Here is a 12,504-nt window from a genome sequence, read left to right as displayed (position 1 = left end):
ACTAGAGATTTCCCAAATAAGGGCTTAATCCATTTTATTAAGTCATTTCAATTCTAAAAGACTTTAGGTGAGTAACTCTATAATACCTTAGTTTATACACCATGTTGATATATAAAACTAATACCCAATAGGCAGTTAAATGTGTGTTTTCCTCTTTTCCTCCTGTTCCCCGTTGGGTTGTGGACTTAGGCAGATTCACTCAATTAACTTTCTACCTGATATCAGATTATATATATAGCAGTATAAACAAAGCTATTACAAAAGTACTCACTGTGGTCAATATTTTTCATTAGATATAAAGGAACCATTACAAATAACTCCATGAGTAACAAGTGATTACACCAGGGTTATTTATGACAATTATCTAACAACCAATGGAATGTGTGCTATCCACCTTACTTTCTGTTCCCCGTTGGCTTGTGAGCTTAGGGCAGATACGCAAAATCGATTGTTTGTTTACTCTGAGTTATAAATAATTTGTAACCACTTAGTACCCATAGAAAGGCTTGTAGTGTTATTTTACTTAACATTCATTCAAGTAGGAAATATATGGTTTTCTAGAGGAACAGGTGAACTTTTCAAAATAGAACTTACAGCTTACATTACTTTTACATATACATTTTCTACAACACTTTACAGCTTACTCACATCACTAAAATCTTATGAACTCACCAGCTTAATTGTTGAACAACTCTTTCAAGTATCTTGTATTCTCAGGAGACTATTAGACAGGTGTTCGTGCTGGGGATTCAGAGGATGGAGTATTATAGCTTCAAGTCTTGTTTTGTTATTTGTGTATAAATTCTATGTTTTGTGAACACACACATTGTAAACACTTTCTTTCTAAATGAAATGGTTTTTAATTACTTTCTTACCATATACATATCTCGTGATAATAAACATGATGTCCTATACCCCTGAACGTTTTCCGCCGTTCCGTTTTTGGGGTTTGACAGATTGGTATCAAAGCTAGGTTTATAGTGAACTAAGTATATCAACTGATAAAAGATATACAGTTATAAATACAATGGGGCTTAAGTGTTTTGGATAATGAAATATTTTGGAGTATAACTATAAGTTATAAAAATATACCTACTTGCTCATACATGTACATAATAGAACTAGTGTCACGAGTAGAACGAAACTAAAGTATTTAAAGGTTGGACCTTGTCGTCAACCTGAACAGTTATGTAATCATAACTAGGATCAATATAGCCTGATCAACTATATTCATTCGAGATGTGACCGACATGTGTTTGGGAATGATGTGGTGTTGCAATAGAGTTAAAACTTACATGAACACCAGTCAAGAGAACACAGAACAAGTAGATTCAGAGTTAGAATACTATAGGAGTATTTTAGTCCAGGTAAATAACTTATGTGAGAACTTAAAAGACTCTTACGGATAAGCCTATAATCTTACAAGGTATATTCCTAAAGTGTTATATAATCAGGATCTTATAGAGATAGAATCCATGGGCTACGCTTCGCTATCCAATTCTCTTAAGGGTGTAGTGTTGAGGTGGGATCAGTTATTCGAAGGTCTATTTAATCTTCAATTATATACGAACTTGTATACCTGGTAAAATTATAGGAAGACTCTGTAAGGATCACCCCATAAAGGTACCTTAAAGCTCATAGATTCTTTAGTCACTTCCATTCTCGCACGACAAGCCCAGATAAATGTAAACATTCCCTCATAGTATACGACAGAAGAGTCCAGGAGGAACAAGGACAAGTTCATGAGACGTTTTCAAGAAAAGATCAGTCGAAGTAACCAAAACGAATTACACGTCACACTAATAAATAATAATCGTGTTAGTTTATCGAGCGAGTGGAAACACTGCTCACATTACATGTGTTAGGATTAATTTCTTACATGCAGTCGGTAATAGTTATTCAGGAAACATATATTTATTCGCGGATAGTTATTTCAAATTCATGGAGTTTATTAGGTATAAACTCATTTATGAATTGTTCCTAAAACCCTGTTGAAGTTAGGACCCGATGCATCCAGAACTAGGATAACCTTGTCTTTTCAGCTTTCGGCTTGTGTCCGTTTCTATAGACTTATTCCGTCTCATCTTTGTTTTCTTATAGCAAAGATGCCTCCTCGCAGATCACCCACGCACACTACTCGGATAACTCCAATACCGCCTCCTTTGCAAATACATATGGCAACCATAAGCGGTGCAGTGGCCGCGACTGTGGCAATACCCATGGCTCAATATCATCCCATTAGTACAGGTAGAGGCAGGTAGAGTTCAGGATCTACCTAGTCCCTGGTGCGGCTCCGATAGCCAAGGCACTGTATCGGTTGGCTCCTCCTGAGATGCAGGAGTTGTCTATACAACTGCAAGAGCTGTTAGACAAAGGATTCATTAGACCGAGCAGTTCACCCTAGGGAGCCCCAATTTTATTTGTGAAGAAGAAGGACGAGTTGCACCGGATGTGCATAGATTCCCGTGAGCTAAATAAGGTAATGGTGAAGAACCGTTACCCACTCCCGAGGATTGATAACCTGTTTGACCAGCTAGAGGGAGCATCTTGGTTCTCCAAGATTGAATTTCGTTCAGGATATCAACAGAAAAATAGTTATTATTCACACACAAGGTTCTTTAACAAGCTAAAATCAACAAAATCACCAACATTGAATTAATCCTACCATAAATTAAAGCATAGTATCAATATTGTATCCCCAAATAGAAGTTTAAGAGTTTTAGCTCATGATTGAGGTGGGTAACAGCAATAAAACGAATTCTAATTGTCTAGCCACAATGGAAAACAAAAGATTAAGTAAGAATGATGTAGATTTTGCCTCAAATCTCCTTCGGGATTTAATTCTAGGTTGTATCTTTGTTCTTCAGATCTCTCCTGGCTCTGATTCGCAGCTTGCTTCTCCCCAAGGGTTCCAGAATATCGAATGGCGATCTGGGCAGCCGTTTTTATAGATGCGAACCAAATCGCCGAGTCCATGTCTGACTCGCCGAGTCCATCAGTTGATTCCCGTGCACGGTAAGTCACAGAGTCTTTATCTTCTCGATTCTTCGATTGGACTCGCCGAGTAGATGTTGTTTTTGGTGGTTTTCTTCTTTGTTCAATTCCCGAGCTCCCAACCGCTTCTCCTGCTTCCTTTTGCTTCCGAGCTTCACCTTTGGACTAAAAACATAATTCAAACACTTTTAAGTATCTTTTGTCCATGATATGCAATAAATTAGCTAATAAATGATAAAAATCTATGCTTAATATAAGACTAAATATGCATATATCAAAATACACAACACTTGACTTTTGCTTGCCCCCAAGCAAAACTGAATTTTAACACATTAGAATCACATATGACAACTCCAATCGAACCCAGCCATTATGCCAAGACCGCAACGCATGCATTTGTGTCTAAATTTTTTCCTAAGGACCCCCCATACTCCAAATACTCACAATCCTCATAAACATTCATCCACTTATCTCGAACAATGATCATTTTATGCATCCCTCTGAATCCATCCTCAGAAAACCTCTTAACCTCAAGTAATTTTTGGTTGACCAACCCAAGCATACATAATCTAGACAATTACAATTTATGATACCACTATGGAGCTCTTTGGAATTCTTCACTTCTTTGACATTTAATCTTTGATTTCTTTGAATTCACCACTTTGTTATTTGATTTTTGGTATCTTCAACTATTGAATTACTTCAGAATTTCTGAACTTTAAACTTCGTACTTTAACTTTGATGCTCCAAAAATTCTTTAAACTTTTTCTTGTAATCCTCTCTCTTTTTTTTAGCATGCAACTCACTTTTTTTTCACTCATAACCCTACATGCTTAAGCAGGGGCGCTCAAATTCAACCTTTATTGGCTAACGATAATAATTTTCCTGAATACATTTTTGGTACACGATGCTAAACATATTGCATCCCTCGGGCTAAGCAAGGTCGTGTTTTTGTCCCATGATTTCACTGGAATAAGGAAGCTACAAATGCACTAGAACGTATATAGGCTCAACTAAACATTTGGGTCTTCATGCAATCATCAACATAACTCTAACATGGAATCCTAATTACTTTTTACCAAAATTTCCTAAATTAATTGCTAAGTCCTATTTTTGGTATGCAAAATTATTTTAAAAAAAATTAACCTAAATCAGGACATTAGGATTCTATATTTACTAAGACGACATCAACCCCCTACCCAGCACTTAATTTATGCAATGTCCTCATTGAATGAAAAATAACAAACATGAAATGTAGAGAGAATTAGAACAAACTCCCCTGGGGTAGCAGTCACTAGGTCGATATCTCTTCTCTTCACCTCCATCTTCAATTGACTTTATCCATGGAAACAGCGCATCCATGTCTCGGACATCAAATCATATGTGGGTAGCTTCAAATGTGCAGGAAAAATAGTACAAAATCTCCAGGAATTGTTTGCAAAGAATAAATGGTCAAGTAGTGTAGCCACCCGCATCGAATCAACAGTCTTCTAGGTATACAAATAAGTGACTCGTCGAGTCATATAAACGACTCGTTGAGTACAGTCGCGGAAAGATTCGAATGTGTAAGTATAAAGGGCGACTCGTCGAGTAGGTTTGTTGCACTCGGCGAGTCATCGCTAGGTGAAAAAAAAATTCTGCACTTTTTCCAGTTGTAGATAAATCTCAAGAACTTCCCATAACTTCTAAAATTATGTACTCAATTCCCTTAGGACCGGACTCGACACATAGCTCTAAACGTCGCCCTTTCTTGACTCTCTTCCACTTTTATTTCTCTCAAACTCTAAACCCTTTATGCAAGCATTCCTAACCCAAAATCTGAAAGTCACCAAGACAAATAAAACATCAAACACATAACTTAAAGTCTCAACCAAGAATTCAAAACACACCAAACAAAAAAAAACAAAAATAAACTGAAAATTGTTCCATAAGACATAAAAAAAACTAATCATCCTCTTCCTCATCATTTCCATGTGCAGCCCCGCTCCCACCAGCTCCACTTCGCCTTGCATCAATGACCTCATCCCACGAAGGAATGTAGGGAAAATTACCCCCATCAATGTGTGGAAAATGGAAATGGTCAACAAGCCGCACGTGGGATTCGTTGCTAAAATTAATACCCCTCGCTATTTGATCTTGGAGCCTCCTCATCTCGACATTGTACCAATCCATTGGTACTTCATCATTGTCCACCAGAATCACCGACGGTTCCTCCTCCACTTCCCGCTCACATCTCGATCTAACCCTCCTTCCCGGTGCCTCAGGCCCGATCACCGGATCGTCACGTGGGATAACATAATGACCACCGCCAAAGTCTTCAATAATTCTTGCCCTCCAAAAAAGAATGGGATTAAAGGGAGGGGCAGGAATCATTGTCATCAAATTCCATGCACCGCGGGTCATCAACCCATATGAGTTGGCTAGTCGGGTCACGAACATGCCACCGTTTATTTTGGACGTTTTGCGATCCTTGACCGCACCCTCCGACAAATAAGAGGCCAAACACCATGGAATGTTGTAGAAAGTGTCGGGCGTGATGACACTCCAAAGATAAAATACGTCAAGGTTGGACACCTTGTCGTCGTCCTTCCTTTGATTGATTGTAGTGGATATAAGGTGGTGTATGAAGCGGTGTATGGGTGACCTAATGCTCCCTTCTTGAACCGATTTTGGAATATACACTTTGTTGGCGATTGTGTTCCACCAACCAGTACTTATAACACCATCACGAAACACCTTATGAGATTGTTCCAAGAAGGCATGGAAGATGGTAGTAGTAACCAATGGATGATCGTAAATCCACAATCGACATGCAAGCTCAATGACAAAACATTGATGGAATTCGCCCCCAAGATAAAAACTAAAACTCATGGGGTGGTAGCAATCATCTCCTTCTCGGAAAGATACCGTGGAGAAAAATTCCCAGCAAAGTTCTCGACACACCAGCTCTTGAATTCTGAAAACTCGGCTCCATCCATCACATATAATTGTCTCCCCTTCGTAAGTAAATTGCTTAAAAAGGTAGGGCGCCAACTCTTCTTCATACCGGACACTACTCAGCCAATCCCAGTCAACCCTATTAGGTACATAAACCTCCGTCTTCCTGACATCAGCCAGCCTCTTCTTCCATCTTGTCATTGTTGAAGCAGATTCAATCGGAGGGAAATTCAACCAAGGAAAATCTCCTTGGTTTCCTCTTGAGCTCTATCCTCTTGAAAACATGATCACTGCAAAACAAAGAAAAAACAACCCAGAAAATACAGAAAAACATTAAAAACAGAATTCGTCTGGGTCCCCAACTGGACTCGTCGAGTCCATGAACGACTCGGCAAGTTGTATGAACTCTGCGAGTCAGTCGACGGGTCGATCGAAATTCGACCATAAAACTTGAAATTTTTTCAAGGATTTTGTCCATGAATGTTCCTAAGATGTATTAGAGCAAGAATAACCATCCAAAACAACACAAATAATACTAACTCAAAACCCTAAAAATTCACTAAGTTTCAAAATCGGGTATTCTATGAAATTGACACCCTAAATCATCTAAGAATCATGACTTTAATAGAATTGTGGAAGAAATTAAGTAGCTTTGTTGATAGAATTCAAGAATTTTGAAGAAAGAGTGTAGAACTTGATGAATGCTTGAGAGAGAAAACAAGGGAGGCGCATGTCGAGTAAGGGGAGAAAATATTATCTCATTAGGGTTAAAAACCCAAGTTTTACTAGATGTAAAAATTAATTTTTTTCTGTAAATAAAACCGACTCGTCGAGTCTGGTCGCGAAAAAAAATTCAAAAAATTATATCATTTTGTCATAAAAATTCATTCCACCCCACACTTAGTCCATACGCACTCTCAAGCAGTCATGCCTAATGATTTAGAATACTAGAATAAAGTCCTAAAAACAGAAATCAAACAAAACTAAAACAAGAAAGATAAAAGAAAGCAATCTCTAGTAATGGGTTGCCTCCTGCCAAGCGCTTCTTTTTAAGGAGTCGTTAGCTGGACTCCTTCCCATCTACATTTCTTCATCCTCCTGCATCGGGAATGCACACCTAATCTTTTACGGTTTATACTTTGTCTTGTAAGCGTGTATCTTCTTCTTGTAAGCCCGACTTAATTCTTCTCTCTTTTTCCTTATAGCATTATCTTCCGCTGCATGAATTTCCCTTTTCCTCATCTTCTTCTTCTTTACCCCACTCTCTTGCATTATCTTTTTCACTCCTCCTACTTTAAACTTCGTTATTTCATAGTTGGTGAAAACCCGGGCTTGAGGTTTGGTAATGAATGGGTGATCAGCATCATCTCTCCTAATCCTTGCATTGTCCTCTTCTCTAAAGGTTGCCTCCTCTTCAAGTGGATTGACTTCATCTTCTTGAATTATTGTATCGATACATGCTACATGAACGTGTTGAAGATCACCATCCTTTCCCCCTTATGTTGCTTGATCTTCTGTAGAATTAGGGAAAATCTTCATGTACAGAACATGTAGGGAGCTAGTAGCAAGCAGATCAAAATCGTCTAGGTTGCTGAGATTTTCGACTGGACTCGTCGAGTCCAGTAAAGCGACTTGGTGAGTCGCAGCGTATTCCTCACATCCCACTGTGTTTTCTGAATCGGTCCCTTTCAGCAGCATCTCTATTTCCTCCAAGTCTTTGTCAACATCATCATTTCCTCTAGAAGATAGAAAAAACTTACTTGGATCTTCTTCTTGTAAAAGTGCAAGTTCTTTTTGTAGTATTTCATCATCCATTTCAATGAAGGAAACTTCTTCTTTTCTTCCTTCTTCTTGCTTAATCTCTAGTAGAGCTTTAAATACTGCTGACTCATCTCCTACCCTCAACGTTAGTGTGGACTCGCATACATCTATTAATTCACCCGTGGTATTCAAGAATGGTCTCCCCAAAATAATTGGAATTTTAGGGTCTTATTCCATATTGAGCACTATAAAGTCCATGGGGAATATAAATTTATCCACCTTGATGAGGAGATCTTCACAAACACCTCTTGGACTAATAATTGTCTTATCCGCCAAATGGATCTTCATATTCACAGGCCTCGGCTCCGGTAAATTTAGCTTCTTGAATAAAGAGAAAGGCATTAAGTTAATACTTGCACCCGAATCGATCAACGCTTTAGTAGCAAGTGTATTTCCAAATTGACAAGGAATTGTGATGCTTCCCGAGTCGCCCTTCTTTTTGGGTAGCTCACTCATTACTATCTTTGCGACTTTAGCTAAATCCTTTCTAGCAGCAAAGAGACCTTTCAGCAAGTTAAAATACTTGGGTGTTTGAAGCATTGATTCCACAAATGGAACGTTTACGTGAAGGGCTCTTACATGCTCCATGAAAGCTGTGTATGCTTTAACCTTTTCAGCAGGTATGGCTCTGATTGGGAATGACAGAGGAGGGTTGTAAGGCCTTAAGGAAACATCAGATTTATTTTTAGGGCATGGACTCGTTGAGTCCATTGGAGGGACTCAGCGAGTCTGGTCGGGTTTAGCTGAACTCGACCCTTCTGTCTTTGCTGCATGCACAGTGGTCATGGGAGTGAAAAACTTTCCATAGCTAGAGGTTATAACATTCACATTCTCCATTCTTGGATTATTCTCAGTTTTACACGGAAGTTCACCCGGTCTTCTCTCGTTCACTTGATGTGCAAGTTGACCTAGCTGTTTCTCAATGTTAAGAATAGATGCTTGCTGATTCCGAAGTATATTTCTGGTCTCATGTATTGCAGCATCATGATCATTGTGCCTTTTCTCGGACAAGGTTATGAATCTTGTGAGCATTTCTTCTAAATTGGTTCTTTTTTCCATATCCAGTTCTTCCTTTTGATAGAAACCCCTCTCTTTTTGCTTGTATTTGTTGGATAAGGTGTCTAAGTCCATAACTATTTCTAGTATGTACTTGACCCGACCCGGCATGGTCCATTTGGGTTGCATGGCACCATGCAATTGGATAGACTAAATGAGAGAAATAACACTTGGAGATTATTGATATATTATAAGTTCTAATATATTAATAATATTATTTGATTAGTTTGATCAAGAATTAATTTAGAATTAATTAAGTGATCAAAAGATAACTAATTAAATATATGGGCTGATTATGTAAATCATCCATATCTTGTATAGTGGGCTAAAAGGCTCCATGGACTATCAAGTTGGGTTCCACCCATAGGATGCTCCATGGATGCTCCATGGGAGTTACAAACCCATGGGTCATGGAAATAAAGAGTCATGACACATTAGGGTTTAACCCTAGATGTGTCAACACTATATAAGTAACATGTTCTCCACCCAAAATCGGCTACACTAAGAAACAAGAGGGCTTGGCCGATTTTGAAGAAGTGTGTATACTCTCATAAGTTCTTCCAAGAGCATTTGGTGTTGTGTGAAGCATTTGAGGCATCACACTTGGGGTGCTAGGCTCACAAGGTTTCAAGGAACACAAACAACAACAAGGTAAGTTATTCTATCTATACTTTATGTTAAATTGTTCCCCATGTATGCTAGATAGGAATATAACCTTGGAATTCAACTTTGCATGACAATTAGACAAACATAGATCCAAGGTTATTAGGGTTGCATGTACACTTAGGAAGTGTTAGAATGCTCAAAACCCATCAGTGGTATCAGAGCCTAGGCTTGTTTGCTCTTATTTGTGCTTAAAGTTGAAAACAGAATCGGAAATTTTGCTGTCTGCGAATGGACTCGTCGAGTCTATAGGGGGGACTCGTCGAGTCCATGAGTATCTTCAACCAACTCGGCGAGTCAGTTCATGTACTCGGCGAGTAGGGTTGACTGACTGCAGAATTTTGATTCAGTTGCTGGAAATGAATTAGAAACATTACCCTAAACTGTTTTGGTAATTGAAAACTTGTTTTTGGTGGTGTAATGTCTTTGCTAATTCATTTACAACAACTAGTTATCAAAATTACAAAGTTTTATGTAATTTTTTGATTGTGTTCATATTCATGTTCTTGTTCTTATGATGTTTTAGATGATCATAGGAATTATTTGTAACTTATGTGGTAGATTAATTCTTGATCATAATGTGTTTTAATGGAGTCCATAACTTATCCTTAAGTTATGGAAAACCAAGAGTCACACTTGAGTTAAAACCATTAAGAAAACACAAGAGTTAGAAAAATGAAGAGTCTTCATTTTATTACTCTATTAAACTCATAAGTTACAAGAAATGAAAAGTTTTGAAAGTTACAAAACTTGCCCTTAAGTTTTGGAACAAGTAAAGTTAAGTTAAAACTTTAAGTTCCAACCCCTAGAATTTTAAAAGTTAAAATTCAACCCTTATACTTATATTATGATGATTTAATAATTATATATATATATATATATATATATATATATATATATAAGAATAAAGTCGTCTTACCGCTAGTACGCCTCATTCACGAAGCCGGTCTATAAGGTGGGTATAAGGTTGTTGCCTATAAAATGGTGACTTAATGGGTGTATATTCTCACCCACCGCTTGCTTGACTGGTGGAGGGTCGTTAGCCGAACGGGTAAGACAAGGACTTATAAATTCTCATTCAAAGTATGATGAATATAATAAAGTAACTAAATGTTTATTAAATTCCCAATCTTAGTTACTTTAGGAAAAATGTGAATAAGGTGCTAATCCATGAAATTACACTTTACACTTTGTCTAAGTCGTTGGTGGAGCGTGTGTGGTTAACCGGCACACTAACTTGGACTTAACAAGGTAGGTAAAGGGTGACTTAAGGTTTATTATAGTATCGGTGGAGCGTGTGTGGTTTACCGGCACATCGATTGAGTGATAAACTTTAAGGGTACCTAGTGATTTGCATGGTTACTTCACACCTCGTTTTGTGATCCTCGGCATCCCAGTCACAAAACCTGGAGGGCACTCCCGAGATTGAAACATGCCTTTGAAAAGTTCATTGGATCTCAAAGAATCTAGGAATTTCTAAAACCAATAAAAACTAAATATCTAATATTTCGGTTTTCGTGGTGGAAATTGGTGAATCGTCATTCACCTACCTTTCAAATATGGTATAGCTTAGACTACGGCATACCTCTTCTAAGTTATATTATATTGTGATTGGATCCTAGCCTTAATATTACATTTGGGTGTTTTATTAAGGACTCTCTTAAATCTAAACTAAACTTGTTCTTCTCTTTCAGATGTCTTCAAATAATGCTTCTGGCTCGAATCCTAATGGCTCCTTTACTCTTATGAGTTTGTGTGGGAAAGTCACCTTTGATGGATCCAATTTCAATAAATGGATCGAAAACATCAGGATGATTACCCGCTACGAGGACAAAGAATATGTCCTTGACAAGGAGCTTAAGGAAATTGATGAGTCGACTGCAACTCCACAGGAGATCGCTGACTTTCATACTCATGAAAGAGATGCAACCTGGGTGGCTTGCATCATGTTGGCCACCATGACAGCTGAACTCCAAAAGTCTTATGAAGATTTCTACCCTTATGAAATGCACCAAGATTTGATGGAAAGATACCATCAAAGTGCACGACAAGAGAGGTACGAAGTCATCTGCTCCATGATAACAACCATGATGAAGGATGGAGAGTCCGTCACGAGCCACATGCAGAAAATGCAAAGGTATGTGGATCGTTTGCTGAAGCTCAATGTGAACTTCCCTGAGGACCTTGCAATAGATATCATTTTGCACTCCTTACCATCGTGCTATGATCAATTCCGCATGACATATCACATGAACAAGGAAGAGGTCACCCTCAGACCGCAGAAACAGGTCTTAAGGGGAAGTCGGTTGCTATCACTCCTACTCCAGACTCAACTCCGGTCTTGGCAATCGGGCAAAGTCGAGGGAGGAAGAGAAAGAGATCTTCGAAGGGTACCAAGGCTCGGACCCTTGATGGCTCTTCTTCAAGTGGAACCAAGAAAGGTTTCATTACTCGTTCTTCTGACCCAAAAGAGGCTGAATGCTTCTATTGCCATGAAAAAGCTCATTGGAAGCGAAACTGCCCAAAGTACCAGCAGGATGTGAAGGATGGGAAAGTCAAACCCAACCATGCAGGTATTTACACTATCATTTCTAATAACTCACCCCATTCGAAATCTTGGGTCCTTGATACCGGTTGCGGTATTCATATTTGTTGTGACTTGTAGGGACTAGGAAGAAGTGAGAATGTGGAGCAAGGAAGAATAAACTTAATCATGGGGAATAGGAAAGTTACACCTGTCACCAAGATTGGAGTTTATACTTTATCGCTAAGTAGTGGGTTAAATTTAGATTTGAATAAATGTTGTTATTCGCCAGAAATGGCAAGAAATATTATTTCCTTTCATGCATTGTACAAACAAGGTTTCACTTTTTCGTTTGATAATGAAGTTGGTTCGATTAATGCTTTCTTTAATAATGTACTTTATTTTAAAGCATTACCTTGTGATGGTGTGTATGAAGTTGTATCTATTGTAGATAACTTAGGAAATAATGTTTTGTGTATTGATTCTACTAATAATAATAACTTGGATAA

The 12,504-nt window shown here is 38.2% G+C and overlaps 1 protein-coding gene across 1 annotated transcript; it reads right to left on the bottom strand.

Moving 5' to 3' along the window:
* Nucleotides 1-7,920: 7,920 nt before the first annotated feature.
* LOC145036127 (uncharacterized) lies at nt 7,921-8,340 on the bottom strand. Its single transcript, XM_078984604.1, has one exon. It carries the CDS (start codon nt 8,338-8,340, stop codon nt 7,921-7,923), a length of 420 nt encoding a protein of 139 aa, XP_078840730.1.
* Between the last annotated feature and the right edge of the window lie 4,164 nt (nt 8,341-12,504).

The sequence above is a fragment of the Lactuca saligna genome, chromosome 3, assembly GCF_052625555.1.
Source record: "Lactuca saligna cultivar CGN05327 chromosome 3, ASM5262555v1, whole genome shotgun sequence".
Lineage (NCBI taxonomy): Eukaryota > Viridiplantae > Streptophyta > Magnoliopsida > Asterales > Asteraceae > Lactuca > Lactuca saligna.
This window is presented reverse-complemented; position numbering and strand designations above follow the sequence as displayed.